Source organism: Eretmochelys imbricata, chromosome 2 (assembly GCF_965152235.1).
Source record: "Eretmochelys imbricata isolate rEreImb1 chromosome 2, rEreImb1.hap1, whole genome shotgun sequence".
Taxonomy (NCBI): Eukaryota; Metazoa; Chordata; order Testudines; family Cheloniidae; genus Eretmochelys; species Eretmochelys imbricata.
In genome coordinates this window covers 190395392-190413958 of record NC_135573.1, presented here as the reverse complement: position 1 = coordinate 190413958, position 18567 = coordinate 190395392, and the positions used below count along the sequence as shown (strand labels likewise).

Sequence of the window (18567 nt, the reverse complement as noted above, 5' to 3'; positions counted from 1 at the left end):
TTTCTACCAGGCTATATTTAAAAACTAGAATTTTATAAGGGTGCTACTCAGCAGCTCCACACAGAGTAGGCGGGAGAATACTGGGAGGTGGGCAGCTTGTCCAGAAGATTCTGGGAACAGGAGCAGATAAAGAACCCTCGACTGCTCTCCACCAAGAGACTAGTTGGGAGGAAGGAGGTCAATGCTAAAGCCATAGTTGAGGGGTCTATTCCCCATTTCAAAAGGCGTATGGGGTAGTGGAAAGAGATCTGGGTTCTGTTCCCAGTTTTGACACATTTCCTGAACAACTTTAGACAAATCTCTTGTCTTCTTTATCCCTCCGTTTTCCCATCTGTAAAATGGAGATACTCAATTTATCAAGTGCTTTGAGATGTAAGGATGAACAGTGCTAGACAGGAGCTAATATTTGCCTCAGAAGATGAGATCTTCCCTCCCACCCCTTTCCCTATCAACCATGGCGTGGGTCAGTAGAATTGCTAGTTACCTGGAGCTCTGCCCGGAGTCTCTTGTTCTCCAGGTCCAGCTTGGCTTCTTTCTTGACCATAGAGGCCACCTCGTTGTTCTTGCTGACACGGAAGATCTCATATTCTTTTTTCAGGCGCTCATACTCCGCCATGCACTCCAACTCCTGTACTGAGGCAGTGGATTTGAAGCTGGCCCCAATGAGGCCTCCAGGCCGCGAAGCACCCACCCGGCGGAAAGAACTGCGCAGCAGGCGAGCTTTGGGCTTCACCTCTACTGGGATCTCACAGGCTTCGCCACCACCTCCCCCATAAGTGTCCTCAATCACCTCCCCGCCAGTGCCCGCTGGGCTCACCAGGGAGGAAGCTGTCCCCATCGTTGGGGGCCAGGTTGGGATGCTGCCCTCACTGCTGCTCCCCTTTCTCCATGGGTTTGGCAGCTGGAGTCACCCAGTAGCCAGGCATGGGTGCCAGGCACGTGTCACTGGTTCTGTCCCTCTAGCAGTTTATACCAGGGTCATGCCTGTGGTGTCTGTGCACCGGTGGAGTGGCTGGCAGTGGGGCTCCCCACACAGGTCAGGGGCTTGCCCGGGCTCTCCCCACCAGTCCCTACCAACTAGACTGGCTTCAAGCCCCACTTCCACCCAGGGGAGCAATGACGGGCTGCCCCGCTGTCTAGGGCGGGCCCACGGGACAGCAGCAGCTCCCCAGGGTGGCATGAATAACACCCCTCGGCAGGGGGGAGCCAGCCATAGCCTCGGGGACTCCGTGCCCCCAAGCCCGGGGTCTCGGGCAGCCGCAGCGCTGCAAGGGGCGGGACAGGGCTCAGAGGAGGAAGGAAGGAGGGAGCCACGTGGGCCGCCTCCAGCCCGCCCCGGACAGGGCAGGGTGGGGGCCGGGACTCGGGAGTCTCTGCGCCCGGCGGGCTGCAGGGCGCCTCCTGCGGCCAGACCCCGCTCTGCGCGGCGCTGCTGGGCCGCCGGCTGGGAGCGCCAGGTACCGGCCCGAGGGGTGAGGGGAGGCGGGGCTGGCGGCCCGAGGGGGAAGAGACGGGAGGGTGCTGACAGGGGCTGGTGGAAGAAGGAGGGAGGGGGGCAGGTCGGGGAGAAGAGGGGCCCGTGGGGAGATGGGGGCTGGAGGGGGGACGCCTCGCTCGTGGCGCGGGGGAAGGGAGAGGGGCAGAGGCAGCGAGCAGGTACAGAAGCAAGGGGTTGGTTTGTTCCCCAGAGCAGAGGGACACGTCTCGAGATAAATAACTGTGGGCGCTAAAGTATGGGGTGGGGGTGGGGAGGAGCGAAAAGAGGAGGGGGGGGAAGCCTATTTCCCTAGAAGAGTTGAGGAGGCAGGAGTCGGGAGGCAAAGCAGCCACTTATAGCATATTTTTTAAATTCTTTTAGCCACTTTTAGCATATTTTAGTTGGAGAGGTTTCAGAAACAATTTGGAAGAAAAAGAACAAGGAGGGGAAAGGAGCCAAACCCAAATAGGGCGACGTGGTAAATAGAACAATCTGTTTCCACCAGAAGTAATTAGTACAGTAATGCAGCTGGGGGAAACAGCATTGTACTTTAGGCTTTATAAGCTCTTTGGGGCACTGGCTTTTTTTTTTTTTTTGTTGTGGGTTCCTACAGCGCCTAGCACAATGGACTCCTTGTCCCTGGCTCAGGCTGCTAGGCACTACATGTGATGTTCCCCTGGTATTATCCAGACCAGTGATCTGCTAGGTCACTCCAGTCCTTGACTCCGGGAGCCAGCCTTACCCTGCTTTGCTGTGAGAACCCTCCTACTCCTGGGCTGTTCATGCACAGCCTCTGGCATGTAAGCTGCTCCTTGGATTGTGCAACCAAATGACACTAGCCAATATCTCCGGGCCCAGACACAACCCTAGGAACCTCAGTCTTGCAGTGCCCAGTTATGCCCACTGGATGCTGCAAGCTTATATGAGTTCATCAATTTAACAAATAAGTTGATATGTACCAGGCTTGTTATCCCAAGGGGAGTCTCTGACATGCTTCAACCCAAACACACTGCTTCAGGTAGAATAAACAAACAAATGTATTAACTATGAAAGATAGATTTTAAGTGATTATAAGTCAAAGCATAAAAAGTCGGATTTGGTCAAATGAAATAAAAGCAAAACGCATTCTAAGCTGATCTTAACACTTTCAGTGCCCTTACAAACTTAGATGCTTCTCACCACAGGCTGGTTGCCCTTCAGCCAGGCTCTCCCCTTTGATCAGCACTTCAGTTGCTTGGTGTGGTGTCTGTAGATGTAGGTGGAAGACAGAGGAAGAGCATGGCAAACGTCTCTCCCTTTTATCATGTTCTTTCTTCCCTCTTGGCTTTGCCCTCCTCCCTTCAGCGTCAGGTGAGCATTACCTCATCACAGTCCCAAACTGACCAAAGAAGGGGGGATGACTCACTTGAGAGTCCAACAGATTCTTTGTTTTTGCCCAGGCCAGTGTCCTTTGTTCCTGTGAGGCTGGGCTGGCTTTGTCCCATCCATGCCCTGATGAGGTGTGAACTTGCTTGGCCTTGATTTAAGCCATAAGGGCACATTTTCAGCCTCATAACTATATACATGATATTACAATCTATAACATTACTATAACATTACCATAACAATGCCAAGTACATCATGAGCCTTCCGAAGACACCTGACATGACAAACTTTGCATTAGATATCACACAATCATATTATAAGGATGAACATGGGGGTGTACGCTGTTCCCATGAAGTACAGAGTGTCACACTACAGTCATACAAATAATAACAAAAATTAATGGTAATTTTTGTGTGCACTGAAAAATCTTCCCATTTTCAGGGGATCTCAGCCCTTACCATCCATTGAATCAGTTACTGTGCTAATTTGTTATCATTTTCCAAAGAGCACAAATGGAAGTGCCCATTTGTTAAGGATGGTTAATCAGTTTCTATGTTCTAGCAAAAATATTTACGATTGTCCTTCCAGAATATGATTCCCTCAGAGGACTGCCACCTGTCCTGAAATTCACAGACAATTTAGAGCACCAGAGTTATTTAGGCTTTTACAATGCTAGGTCCCAATCCTGCAAGCACTTATGCACATGAGTAGTACTAATTCAATGGGACTGTTCATGTCCATGAGTGCTTACAGGATTGGGGCATTATGCAATGTAGCTGTCATCCCGTAGTTCTGTAACAGAATCCGCTCCTGTGATCTTACCAGCCCACTTAGCGCCTATCAAAGTCATTGGGATTTGATGGTGCCGAGCATTTCACAAGGGGTGATCAATGCCTAATAGGAACAGGCCATGACATTATGACATAATGGACAACGTCTACATAGGGCACTCCTACTTCAATGTGCTTTGTTGGAGTTAAAAGGCATATCTTTCTCCTGCCTTCATGTCTCTTTACAGCTTTCAGATCTACTCCTCGCGGATATCTTGGTTGTGGAGAAGCCAGGAAAATCCCTGCTCCCCTTAAAATTTAAGACTTAAATTATCTGTCTTCTGGCTCTAAATATTTGTTAACCTTCCTCCCCAGTAACATATGTCCTCTTTATCTTCTGGGGTTTGAATTCCATCAACTAAACACATTATAATGCACTATTTACATCTGTCTTTATCTTCAAGACTTTTGTCTGGCTCCCCACACATCCTGGGATATTTACACAAAGAAACCAGTGAGACTCACAAGCATGTTGGTTTATTCCCAAACCTCAGAATCCATCATACTGTAACAGTATGAAAGAAAAACAAAAAAAAAAATGACCAACCACATCAAAGAAGATCTTGTCTGGCTTATACATTTGCTGTGTGAGCAATTAACTAACTTATAATGTAGTAAAAGAAAAAGTATTTTAGAGAAATCTGATATGATCTCTTTCCGAATGCCTACACAATTGTTTCTGTCAGAGAGGAAAATTAGTGTATTGTACACAAATCAAAAAGGAAATGATTTTATTTTCTTTAATAACTCTGGCTTGTGAATTATGGGGTAGTGGCATGTAGCAAGATACTATGCTAACATGGAAAGATGTTGCATGTCTGTATGAAAAAGCAACTCGTTCCTTGGCTGAATGATGGGCTGTGGTTGATTGTCCTATGTAAAACTTATTTCAGCTAAAAAACCATTTGTGGCATACTGAATATGGAGTGTGTGGAAGTGCTACATGGTTCCTCACATTGACATCAATGGAAGTTATGCATGCCTAGCCAGAGCAGCATGCTTTCTATAAATATATCAGAGGGATAAATACCATGGAGAGAGAGGAATTATTTAAGCTCAGTACCAATGTGGACACAAGAACAAATGGATATAAACTGGCCATCGGGAAGTTTAGACTTGAAATTAGACAAAAGTTTCTAACCATCGGAGGAGTGAAGTTCTGGAACAGCCTTCCAAGGGAGGCAGTGGGGGCAAAAGACCTATCTGGCTTCAAGATTAAGCTTGATAAATTTATGGAGGAGATGGTATGATGGGTAGCATGATTTTGGGAATTAACTGATCTTTGACTATTTGTGGTAAATAGGCCCAATGGCCTGTGATGGGATGTTAGATTGGATGGGACCTGAGTTACTACAGAGAATTCTTTCCTGGGTATCTGGCTGGTGAGTCTTGCCCACATGCTCAGGGTTCAGCTGATCGCCATATTTGGGGTCGGGAAGGAATTTTCCTTCAGGGCAGATTGGAAGAGGCCCTGCGGGTTTTTCACCTTCCTCTGCAGCGTGGGGCACGGGTCACTTGCTGGAGGATTCTCTGCACCTTTAAGTCTTTAAACCATGATTTGAGGACTTCAATAGCTCAGACATAGGTGAGAGGTTTATTGCAGGAGTGGGTGGGTGAGATTCTGTGGCCTGCGTTGTGCAGGAGGTCAGACTAGATGATCATAATGGTCCCTTCTGACCTTAAAGTCTATGAGTCTATGAGCATATAGATCAAGAATTCTGAAATGAAGCAGGGCTCTGAGTTTCCTCATTTGCATGTTAATATACAGAAGCTCTTCTATTTCAGAGCAGCACTGGTGTCTGAGTTCTGAGAACAAACTCCAAGATTTGGTCATGCTTTTGGTTGCACCAAATTCTTTTCTGTGTTCTGGGTTCTTTGCAAGCCAGAATTGTGACTTTCCTCACATGTAATCTCATTACCTTTGTCCTAGAATAAAAAAGACACGTTCTGCATTATAATGGACCCTTGATCCATTGCTAATAACCCACTGATAGTAACAATTAAATTGGAGGAATTGTTGATATTGCTTCTCTGATTGGTTCCTCCCACCTCCACCCCCATATGTGTTACAGGAATTTAATATGGGGACGAGAGAGTTTCTGAATAAGAAAATTACACTGCTTCCCTGTTGTTTCATGGGTTGGTTTTTCTGATGTTTAAAGATTTTAGAATAGACTTCTCCAAAATTTAATTTATAAATCTTTAATAGTGAAGACTGGTTAAATATAGTATAATTCAGAAGGGTCATTGCATAGCTGCTGGAAACAGAGCCTCAAGGAATGTGAAGACTGGCTGTCTTAATTTTCAAAGATTATTAAGTGACCCTGGTAAATGATAGTTCAGCCTTTGACCAAATATCAGATCAAGTTCTCCAAAAATGGTGTCATATTACATTTCATTTTTCTTTTTCTTAAGCCTCAACAGGAGCAACTTGACTAGCAGTCCTGTTGGGAATAAAACAATTAGGCATATTATGATAATGTCATTCACAAACCAGTATGGGGTAGAATCTTTGAGCTAGGTTATGTCATGGCAATCCAACTATGAGTCCAGTTTATTGAGTTCATTGGGACAACTCACATACATAGCTAATTGTGTTTGTAGAATCAGGACCCATCTTTGTAAAGCCCCTCCATGGCTGCTACTCCATGCTTTGGGCTGGAAGAGCAACTCCTGCCCCTTGTCACCTCCATGTGAGGGTCCTTACTCATTGGATCCATGTAATTGCAAATCCAGTGGTCCCCCCACCAGATATACCAACATCTCTACCCTTATATCGACTCCATTCTGAATCAATAAAGAGTCCACATCTCTGGAACACAGGCGATGCGTCCTTTCCCCTGAGCAGCCACTTTGCCCATATTTCCTTCCTATGCAGATTATTATTAATTATTTGTATTACCATAGCACCTAGGAATCCTAGTCATGGACCAGGACCCCTTTGTTTTAGCTACCACCCTGCTTCTATGGGGTTCTCCACAAAAGGTGAATTTCACCCTAAAAGAATATTATTTGTCAGAGACTCTACAGGCTTTAAGCATGTCATCATATTACTTCAGTGTTGTCAGAGAACTTTACACTGAAAGCCTATCACAGATTTTCCAGAACACATTCATTCACAGTGGAGACACAATGGGGCCAAATTAATCTTTAGTACAACTCCATCTGAACTTCACTAGGGTGAATATATATCCAGCTTGTCAATTTTCTGTACAACTGGCCTTATTTCTTAGAAAACAAAACTGCATTGAAATAATAAATAAATAATAAATCTAAAGTTTTAAAAAATCTATTTGAAATCCATCATGGTGTTACTTTTGTCTTCAGTGTATACCGTAACATTTAAAAATGTGTGTTCATATGCTTAATTTGATGTTTAAGTTTTCACACTCTTGCCTTTATTCCATTTTAGGATATATTGTTGATCATGAGTTTGTAGGCATGGATCTGTCCCCTAGAGATAACTGGAGCATCAAGAACTGCTGTACTGTATGAAGTTTTCTACAGATTTGTTCTGTGCAATGCCTTTTTATTTGTGGAAAAAGAAGGTAACTGTATAATTCTGATTATAAACTAAATGGCCTTGCCTCTCACACACATTTTTGTGCTGTTTTATTACCCTGAGATTCATGACAGCTAAGAATTAGCACATCCAGCATCTAGCCACATAAATATTCCAGTATAATTTAGTATAAAGAGGTACAGAAAATAGCAAAGAAATTTGCAGCTGGAGTGAGTGTTTCAGAACATAGGCTCCCACAGTCTGACTGCATGTTATAAATAAGAGTTTTGCTATGATTGGAATAAATTATTGAAAACAGGATGCTCTAAATAGAAAACAACCGTGCAGCTCAAAGCTATCTTCTTCCTTATACATTCAGAGTTTAGAATAATTAAATACTACTGACAAAGGCAAAGCATTAGAAAATCCCTTCATAAATCAATAGTAAGTTGTTTGTGGCTGTACTGTACCAAAACTGATCAGTTTTTTATGATTTCATGGATTATTCCAAAATACATGTCGAAGCACAGCTTTTTGTCACATCATGATTAAGAGAGTTCTAAGGGGGATGTGTAGTGAAAGTAGTGCAATGTGGTAATTCTAAAAATGTTGCTTTTATTCTGGATTATACATCACTCTTGTTACTGGCTGTGAAGCTTTTAGTCTAAAAGTTAGCCTGATTTTCATCCCCAGTATTCTGGCCCATGTTATGAGTAGAAGCCTGGAGGGGCCGAATGGTGGAGCAAGTTTTAGCTTGGTTAAATTATTTTAACCCTTTTCATAGTCTCCTGAAAAGGTAGAATGCAGAATCTGGTATATAGTACAAAAAGAGCTGAGCTCTCAATTAATCAGCATCTCAGTTTTGTTGGATTGATTGTGCGGGTACTGGGCAGTGTTGCTAGCATGTGATATACAGGAGGTCAGACTAGATGATCTGGTAGTTCCTTCTGGCTTTAAACTCTATGTCTTTATGTAAAATAATGCCTGATTCATAGCCCGTTGAAATTGATTGGAGTGTATCAGTTGACTTCAGTGGTTCTTTGAGTAAGGTCCTTCATAGAATCAGAGAATATCAGGGTTGGAAGGGACCTCAGGAGGTCATCTAGTCCAACCCCCTGCTCAAAGCAGGACCAATCCCCAACTAAATCATCCCAGCCAGGGCTTTGTCAAGCCTGACCTTAAAAATCTCAAAGGAAGGAGATTCCACCACCTCCCTACGTAATCCATTCCAGTGCTTCACCACCATCCTAGTGAAAAAGATTTTCCTAATATCCAACCTAAACCTTCCCCACAGCAACTTGAGACCATTACTCCTTGTTCTGTCATCTGCTACCACTGAGAACAGCCTAGATCCACCCTCTTTCAGGTAGTTGAAAGCAGCTATCAAATCCCCCTTCATTCTTCTCTTCTGCAGACTAAATAATCCCAGTTCTCTCAGCCTCTCCTCATAAACCATGTGCTCCAGCCCGCTAATCATTTTTGTTGCCCTCCGCTGGACTCCTTCCAATTTTTCTACATCCTTCTTGTAGTGTGGGGCCTAAAACTGGACATAGTACTCCAGATGAGGCCTCACCAATGCCGAATAGAGGGGAATGATCACGTCGGTCGATCTGCTGGTAATGCTCCTACTTATACAGCCCCAAATGCCGTTAGCCTTCTTGGCAACCAGGGACACTGTTGACTCATATCCAGCTTCTCGTCCACTGGATATGAGTCAAATGGCTGATATACCATACAAGGCCCGGTACAGGGGACAAAAATAGCTCTGCGATTAGCCAGCATTCACCATTAGGCCAGAAGTTTATGGGTTTAAATTTCTGAGTAAAACTTTGGCATGAAGACATTAAAAATTAAGCTCCTTTCTGTTGGTTTCTGGTGTCTGAGAGTTAAAGTTCTCCAGGGCATTTTTAAGAGAGTAGATGTCCTGGTCAATCAAATTTGTTCTGATAGCCCAGGCTATGTGTGCATTACTGAATACAAAATGGCTGTCATGTGTAGGGTGGCCAGGTGTCTGGTTTTCGACCAGAAAGTCGGGTTGAAAAGGGGACCTGACAGCAGGAGCAGCAGAAGCTCCCTAAAAGTGTGGGGGGGGGAGGTCACTGGTGCATGAACTGTGGCCCCACCCCATGAGCCACCCCTTCCTCCAGAGCCCTCCTGCCCTTACGCCTCCCCTTCCCACTGAGACTGCCTGCCCGTGCTGCTCCTTCTCCCCAAAGCCCCATCCCTGCACCGCCCCTTCCCCCCAAACCCCTGCCCTCACACTGCCTCTTCCCCCCAAACACCTGCCCTCGTACTGCCTCTTCCCCCGAGTAGGGTTGCCAGCCCTCTAGGATTGTCCTGGAGTCTCCAGGAATTAAAGATTAATCTTTAATTAAAGATTAGGTCATCTGAGGAAACCTCCAGGAATACTCCAACCAAAGTTGACAACCCTACCCCAGAGGCCCCGCTCCCACATCACCATTTCCCCCAAGGCCCTGACCCCTCTCACTCCTCTCCACCCTCTGTCCTCCATCGCTTGCTGGTAAAAAGTGATGGGGCCATGGGCCCTGACCCCACTACCCCGTTCCAGCAGCCCTGCCTGACAGTGTAGGGTCAGATCTACTGACCAGACACCCAAAGTCCGGTTACTGTGGGTGGGGGAGGTGAGGAGGCACCGGATCATCACCCATGCCAGCCCCTACTCAGCTGGGTGCTTTGGGTGGCTGCAGCTCCCAGCCCCAGCTCCGCAGGCAAGTCCCTCCCGACCCGAAGGAGTGTGGGGGAGAGGGGAAAAGCAGCAAGCGACGGGGGGGGAGAAGGGAAAAGGAGAGAAAGGGGGTCCTTGGGGGAAGAGCTGGGGCAGGGGCGGGGCCTCGGGGAAGAAGCAGGGTGGGATGGGGCCTCTAGGGGAAGAGGCGGGGCAGGGGTGGGGCCTCAGGGGAAGAGGCAGGGCAGGGGATGTTCCAGCACTCCTGCTGGAGTGTCCAGTTTTTAAATATTACGAAGTTGGCAACCCTAGACGTGTACTTTGTACATGGTAGATTACAGGGCTGGAACTAGCAGATCAGGTTTCTGTACCAGATATGGACTGACTACAGAGCTTCCTTTTCAGAGAGATATACCAAATGTGTTCACATGAAGCCCTGGTCTATACTGGGGGAGGGGATCATCTAAGTTACTATACTGGGGGAGGGGATCCATCTAAGGGGATCCATCCACTCATAGCAAAACTCTTATTTATAACATGCAGCCAGACTGTAGGAGCTTATGTTCTGAAATACTCACTCCAGCTGCAAATTTCTTTGCTATTTTCTGTACCTCTTTATACTAAATTATACTGGAATATGTATGTGGCTAGATGCTGGATGTGTGTTCTTTTGTAAAATGAACATCTGCTAATTCTTAGCTGTCGTGAATCTCAGGGCAATAAAACAGCACAAAAATGTGTGTGAGAGGCAAGGCCACTTAGTTTATAATCAGAATTATACAGTTACCTTCATTTTCCACAAATAAAATGTGAAAACATAGCTGAAGTCAACGTACTTAGATCGACTTACCGTGGTGTCTCCACCGCAGTGAGTCGACTGCTGTCACTCACCTGTTGACTCTGCCTGCACCTCTCACAGCACTGGAGTACAGGAGTTGACAGGAGAGCGCTTGGGGATTGATTTATTGCGTCTAGACTAGACGCAAGAAATCGATCCCTGCTGGATCAATCGCTGCCCGACGATCCAGCGGCTAGTGTAGACCATACCCTAAGATACTTTTATGTTCTACAGGAATGGCTGAGGTTAGCCTAAATAAGGTATGTGACACACACATCTCCACTTAGTGGCTGAATAGTATAATACAGTTTACCATTCCATTACAATGGCTGCCCCTTTTCACTGCATCATCATTTCAGATGATTAAGAAGCCTTTCATAGTTTTATAGAAAGTTATGCAACCCTAAAATATGACCATAGGTATAGAGAAGACTTATCTGAGGAATAAAGTAAAGATTGAAGAAATGTCCTGAATATCGCATCTGAGGTCTTATTCCTCTTTTCCATACCATTCTGATTTCTTTTGATGAGCATGCTTTATGGCAATATATTGCAATTTATCTTATTTATTTATTACTAAAATAATACACTACATAGGTAAAAAGAAAAGGAGTACTTGTGGCACCTTAGAGACTAACAAATTTATTTGAGCATAAGCTTTTGTGAGCTACATCTTACTTCATCGGATGCATGCAGTAGAAAATACAGTAGGGGGATTTTATATACACAGAGAACATGAAACAGTGGGTGTTACCATACACACTGTAAGGAGAGTGATCAGGTAAGGTGAGCTATTACCAGCGGGAGAGGAAAAAAACAAAACAAAAAAAAACCTTTTGTGGTGATAATCAAGATGGGCCATTTCCAGCAGTTGACAAGAATGTGTGAGGATCAGTGGGGGGGGAGGGGGGGGAAATAAACATGGGGAAATAGTTTTACTTTGTGTAATGACACATCCACTCCCAGTCTTTATTCAAGCCTAATTTAATGGTGTCCAGTTTGCAAATTAATTCCAATTCGTCAGTCTCTCGTTGGAGTCTGTTTTTGAAGTTTTTTTTGTTGAAGAATTGCCACTTTTAGGTCTGTAATTGAGTGACCAAAGAGATTGAAGTGTTCTCCGACTGGTTTTTGAATATTATAATTCTTGACATCTGATTTATGTCCATTTATTCTTTTACGTAGAGACTGTCCGGTTTGGCCAATGTACATGGCAGAGGGGCATTGCTGGCACATATCACATTGGTAGAATTACCACAACAAACATTATTTTGGAACAGTATATAGCTAATCAGCTCACTACCTCTTATGTGGTACAGTAACCTTATTACAGTCTATGAAACTGAGCTCAGCATGGATGTACCCAGAATCCATTTCTTGAGAGGCCTGATAATGACTTGGAATAGAATTGATGGAGGAGATGACATCCACTTTTAAAAGTTCCTGTGCCTTTAAATTTTGTAAACCTTCACCACTAGAGGTCAGCAACACTTAGGGAAAAGATGGGGAGAGTGTGGCTTCGTGGACAGAATAAGCAGGAGTTTACCTACTAGTTATACAGAGATAGGAAAGTCTGAGATTAAAAAGTGATGAGTTTCTACCTATGTTCAAGCCACGTAAAGAATTAAGACAGCATAACTACAATGCTCTCCAATGTGTTTGGAGTCACAGTACTGAGCAGGGAGAGAGAAAGTTGCATAAATACAATATTGTATTTTTATACAGTACGCTCCATATCTGCTATATATAGAAGCATTCTGAAAAGCAGTCACTAACCTAGTAGTTGTAAGAGCCAAACCCTGGTTCCATTGAAATCACTGACAGTTTTATCATTTGACTGCAAGAGGATCAGGATTTGGCCATAACAACTGTCAGGGTTTTTTATTTTGTTTTTTACATGAAGGACTGAATGCCCTAAAGGCTTTTTAAAATTTCATTATTCAAGGTAGGTAAAAATAATTGATAACCATCAAAAACAAAACAAAACAACCCTTTCTTCTAACCACACTATCTGTAAAATTCAACCTTAATTATAGCCTCACTACCAAGCTGTAGTACAAGTGCACAAGAAATGTTTTGATTTAAATAACTTAATTGCATTCAGAATTGATAATTGAAACCTAACTTCTCACCTTGACAGCTGTAAGATGTCAGAACAAGACACACTCTTAAGTCTGTATATCAAGTGACTCAGCAATGCTACTCTATAAAAATCTTGGCCAAGCCTGTCAGACAGCCATGACTCATTGTCTGTCTGAATTGTGTTTTGACTGACAATCCAGTTGTCAGAGATCTACAGAGGATTCAATAACCTAGCCTTTATACAGTCTTTTTGGGAGCACCTTAACATTCACTAGGCCCTGGGCTTAGACTTTCACAAGGTTGACCCACATGGCTCAGAGACAGGGCCTCCAGGATACAACACCTCTCTTTCTTATTCTGTGCTCTCAGCAGCAAGTCCAAATGAGTTCAGACTCCTGTTTAGAGACTTTTACCCCAGTGCAACTAGAAAGTATTTGCAGGGATGCAGGGCAGCCTTTTCAAAACAAGCCAACATTTATTAGTCAACTGAATTCAGAATCTGAGAGTCCTTAGGTCAGCATGGAAAAGCAAAGCTTATGGCTTGAGCTACACTTAAAAGTTAGATTGACATAGGTACATTGGCCAGGGTATATAAAGCACACCCACCTGACATAGCTATGCCGATCTAATCCCCAGTGTAGATGCAGCTGTGTCAATGGAAGCTAACTTCATTCGGGGAAGTGGTGTTCCTATAAAACCTCTTCCATTGAAGGCTATATCGATATGGTGTTATGCTAGCATAGCTACACCAACATAACTATGCCAGTATAATCAGTAGTGTAGACAGGGCCTAAGACAGATTCTATATTGGCAGAAGCAACTTCCCCAATATTCCATGTTCTCCTGGAATCTGCTTGTGTTTCCTTCCTTCCTTCCTTCTGTGTGTGTGTCTGCTCTCTGTGTGTCCTTTAAAGGCCAGCATCCACATCTTGGTTCCTTTCTCCAGCTGCTGGGGTTTTCCATTCCAGTTACCTGCAAAGAGTTAATAACTTGCTCTTGGCTGCTGGTCATTTAACTAGTTCAGTTGTTGGGTCTTCCATTCACATGTATTGATTCCATTCACATTTTGATGATGCATTTGGTTCCAGTCGAGACAGACCTGTTGCCTACATGATGTCCAACTGTGTTTTATTTCCCTTGTCTCCATAGTAGAGTTTAAACCCTTCACATTCAAGGAATAGCAATACAAAGTGAGTGAGTAAACTGATCACATATTATTCATAAAAATGTTTTAAAAATTCCCAAATTCTCGACACCAAGAATGAGTTATAATCCCAGCAATAGAGTGAATACTGAAACACCCACTTCAGTAAGTGTGCATCGCCTCTGGCTTTCTCAGCCGAATAGTCACTTCCTTCTATGTCAGTGTGATGGGGCATCTGCCCCACACTGGCAGATGAGGGGTTAAAGCAGCCCTGGGGAGACTGCGCAGGAGGCAGCCAGTTAGGAAAGGGCTTGTAGAGACAGCCAGTCAGGGCCAGGCTGGGCCATACAAGAAGGGCTTCTGAACAGAACAGCTGGAGTCACTCCCTGGAGTTTGAGGAGGGAGGACTGGCGGCCCTGAAGGTGGAAGAAGAGAGAGCACCATGGCCAGAGCGGTGCTGGGTGGGGCCAGGGGAGCATGAGTGAGCTCCCGGCTGACCGCTGCCAGACTGAGGCCCTGATACAAGGGTGGAGAAGGTACTAGAGCTGCGGGATAGAGGCCCAGGGAAACAGACAGCAGGGGTTGGAGGTGATGCAGTGCGTGGCTGCTGGCTAGAGGGTCCCTGGGCTGGGATCCGGAGAAGCGGGCAGGCGGGCCTGGGTCTCCCCCCTTTGGCCCCATTTCCCACTGTGGGGAGTGGTTAGAGTATGGGCTGCAGTTTGTCACTGATGCAGGTGGCTAGACCCTGGACTGCAATCTGCCACTGAGGCAAGTGGCTGGACAGAGGACTGCTGGCTCCCCGGAAGGGGGGGGGATAGAAATGAGTGGGGCACAGCCAGAGGACTATGTCCAGAAGAGGACCCGTGGTCCTGAGAGTGACACGAGTCCCAATGGCAGAAGCGACAGTGGCGAGACGCCACTAGATGGGGGCGCACTGGCAAACCAGAGCTAATTCCCAGGACGCCCAGCAGGAGGTGCTGCAGTGGTGAGTCGTGCCCTGTTACACGTGGTGGAGAACACGGGTAAATGGTCACCCCTGATACAAGGGGAAGAGAGAGAGGACTGTGGAGACTATTACCTGTTATAGATGTTTGAGAGACTAAGGGACACATAAGGTGGAGAAAATGGAATCAGAGGCCTTCTTTGAGGAGGGCTCTGGGGCCTTCATGAACTGGACTCCAAAGTCGGTGCCACTGTGGAAAGGGGCCGACAAGGAGCAAGGGCACTTCAGATCCTGCTACAGCAGGTGCTCATAGCCCAGCAGAGACAATGGGAGGCACATGAATACTTGCAGACCTGTATGGCCGGACTAGCAAAGCAGCAATTGTACCTGTTAAATCGCTGCGAGGGGGAGTCCAGAAGAATCCGAGGAAGCAAGAGGGGAATTCAGGTACCAGGACCAGGAGCCTGGGAGAATATTTCACCTGTGGACAGCAGGTACACTTTAAGAGTGAATGCCCCTACCGAAGAGAGGAACAGAGGCCTCATCTGGAGAATGAAAGGGAGAAAGAGCCAGGAGAATCCCCCTTGTGAGGAGAACAGGGAGGCAACAGGCATGTTGGGCCTGTGGGCAACAGGGTACCTGAAGAGGGAGTGTCAGACTGAGGCCCTGAGACAAGGGCAGAGAAGGTGCTAGGGGAGTGGGGAAGAGGACCAGAGAAACAGACTGAGTGGGGCACAACCGGAGTACACTGCAGAAGAGGACACTGCAGTCCTAAGAGCGACATGGGTCCTGACAACAGAAGCGACAGCAGCAAGACACCACTAGATGGGGGCACACCAGCAAACCAGAGCTAATTCCCAGGACGGCCAGCAGGAGGCGCCACAGTGGTGAGTCACACCCTGTTATAGTCAGTTATCTGAATCTTCTATGTATTCACCAGCTCAGGGGGCAAGTGAGGTCTTCTTTGTCATATAGCTCTTTCTTGGATCATAAAGGCTATGACTACGCTACAAAGCTTACAGTGGCGCAGCTGCACCCGTGCCGCTGTACCGCTGCTGGTGCAGATGCTCTAATCCAATGGGAGAGAGCTCAGCCATTGACTTAATTACTCCAGCCCCGCGGGCGGTGGTAGATATGTCGGTGGGAGAAGCTCTCCATGCCGACATAGCGGTGTCCACACCGGCTTATTCACATCCCTGAGCGACATAACCTATATTGACCTACGCTATAGTGTGTAGCCTGAATATAAGTGTGGAATGGGGTTCAGGAGTTAAAAGAAGTTATTATGAGTCAAAATTATAGGTTATTTTTCCAGCTGTGACATTAACCACCTGCATGATATTAGGCAAGTGACTTTTTAATTTAAAGTGAATTTTTAAAAATGTGTACTAATTTTACTAATTTTGCATGCCTCAGTTTTTTGAGTATCCAACCTGAGACACCTATGATTTGCTTTTCAGAGATGCTGAATACCCAAAACTCCAATTGACTTCATTTTCATTCCCAGTATCTAGCTGTCTTCATGTCTCTGCTAATATTTTCCATTATCTCTTTGCTTAGCATAATAGGGATCTCTCAAACCAAATTGGTTATTATGGTTATATGTTATTTGCTGTTAGTTGAGATAAAATACTGGAGTGCGTTTTAGGCTGACCTGCCTTTGTAGCTGTCTTTGAAGGATCTTTTAATCATATGCACTTTTGATGCAAAAAGAGACAGTTGCCCCTCTCTGACTGTTTTCCAGTCAAATCTTTCATGCTCTTGGTCTGTCCTCTAGGACCTCAATCTAGTGCCCATCAAAGTCAGTGGGAGTCTTTCCATTGACATCTCTGAGTGTTGAATTGGACCCTGTGCTCATTGTGCCAAAGAGGCAGTGTCTCCACTTAGAATTTTTAGCAATTCCTCTACCACCCGGGAAGCACCAGTGCAACTCCCTGGTTAATGCACTAATGTAGGCTGGACTCGGATGTTTCTACCACCATGGCATCCATCCCTGCCCTAAGATAGACCAACAATGGGAAGATTGCTAAAATGTTCTTAGCATGAACAAGGCCAGAGAGCATACTAACTGAAACAGGCAGTATCTCAGCTTTCAGTTCTGATCAAATCCCCCTCAAACAAGACATAATATATGTTATCATGTAACTAATTTGATTGTTTTTTGTTGACATGATACCCATCCAGCAGGGTACTGGGTACTCTCAATGCCCTCCTCGTAGGGCCAGGCCTTTTTTTTTAACCTATCTGCAAATTAATATTTATTTACTTTACTCTTTCCTTAATTCATAGAAATTTCACAGTATAACTATACGTGCTGGTTACTGGCTAATCCTACTATATTCTATTATTCATGCAGCTGAAATGGATCTGATTATAAACAATTAACCCAGACATGGAATAAGAGTGCTAAAATGAATGAAAAAGCATTCTCGAATATTTTTCGGGGAGTGAATGCTCTTTGAATCCTCTAGAAACAATGTGTGGTTTCTTGCTGTATGGAATATTAATTCTGCACGTACTACCTGTATCTGACAGTTGAACAGTGCAAAATTTGATTTCTAAACCACTGTCACGGAGTGGTATATTTGATGAACAGCTTTATATAGCTTTCAAGCAAAAGCCGTAAACAGTTTTTTTAGCAATATGCCATATGTGGTATTTGAGTTTCATATATGGCTCATGAGATGAAGCTTGATGGCAATTGAATGATGTTGTTCTTTCTATAACAACTGGAGCAGATTCTATGTTTCCTTGAGCTATAATTGGCTGGCACATACATAGCGTAACCACTGTGTAACATGAGTGCCTAATACAATGATGCCAAATACACTCTTTTTACACATACTCCATTTTGAAAATGTTATCGATAACCCTAACTGATTGTGGGGGTCATGTATGTATTAAATTAAGTTGCAAGTGTAATTTAAACAAACATTAAATCCATGTTGTGCATTTTAGAAATCAGAACAGTGGATAATAATAATGGCAAAAGGTCTGGCTAATTTTTCTCTGAAACATGTGAGGCATGCCATTGCATTAACTCTATTGGGAGATCTTTAGATTGAAGGTGTAAAGGTCTGTGATTACATTCCAGGTTCATGCCACAACTCGTCTCACTTCAGAAATTTTGTAGCAATGAACTGTGACCAAAGAGTGGGAGGCGAAAGACTAGTATGCAAGTGCTAAAGTGATGCATTCAACAGAAATGTTCACTTGCAAGTTTTGTCATGGCACACAAAATGTTACATTGGATCTCAGCAAAATGTCTCATTTAAAGTGGTTGAATCTTTGCGTAGTGTATATTTATATGTATGTGGAAATATGTAATATCCATAATTAGATGGGCATCACATATACGATTGGGGGAATACTGCTTTTATATCTTCAAACACCTTTTCCCTATAAAAACCCAAATTACGACCTTGTGAGCTTTGAGCTCTGGGGCTGGGAAGCACCTCCGCCACTCTAGGTGGGGTATCCCCTTAAAGGGATGTTGCAGCGAGGGGACTTTCCTTTGTGCAAGGCCTAGTATGGCTCCATTCTACCCCCAATATAGGGCTGTGTCTAAATGGCACAGTTCAGCTTCTGAACATTGCAAGTGGGTATGTGTGATGGGTTCCCCTGGGTTGCCATCTGGAACTGGGGTACCACTGAGCCCTCTGACCCACCTGCCTAGGCTCCCTCTCACATTGTGCTGCTGTGA

At 44.9% G+C, this 18567-nt stretch overlaps 2 protein-coding genes across 5 annotated transcripts in view; one reads left to right on the top strand and one right to left on the bottom strand.

The window, feature by feature from the left end:
• NPHP3 (nephrocystin 3) overlaps positions 1–1238 on the bottom strand; it is a 53378-nt gene extending 52140 nt beyond the window's left edge. For both annotated transcript variants that reach the window (XM_077811162.1, XM_077811163.1), the window contains exon 1: positions 485–1238. In XM_077811162.1, the coding sequence (XP_077667288.1) occupies positions 485–838 (354 nt within the window). In that variant the 5' untranslated portion in view covers positions 839–1238. The remainder of the gene's footprint in view (positions 1–484) is intronic.
• A 98-nt stretch (positions 1239–1336) lies between these two features.
• TMEM108 (transmembrane protein 108) overlaps positions 1337–18567 on the top strand; it is a 393284-nt gene continuing 376053 nt past the window's right edge. For all 3 annotated transcript variants that reach the window (XM_077811158.1, XM_077811157.1, XM_077811156.1), the window contains exon 1: positions 1337–1457. The gene's annotated coding sequence lies outside the window, so the exon portion shown is untranslated. The remainder of the gene's footprint in view (positions 1458–18567) is intronic.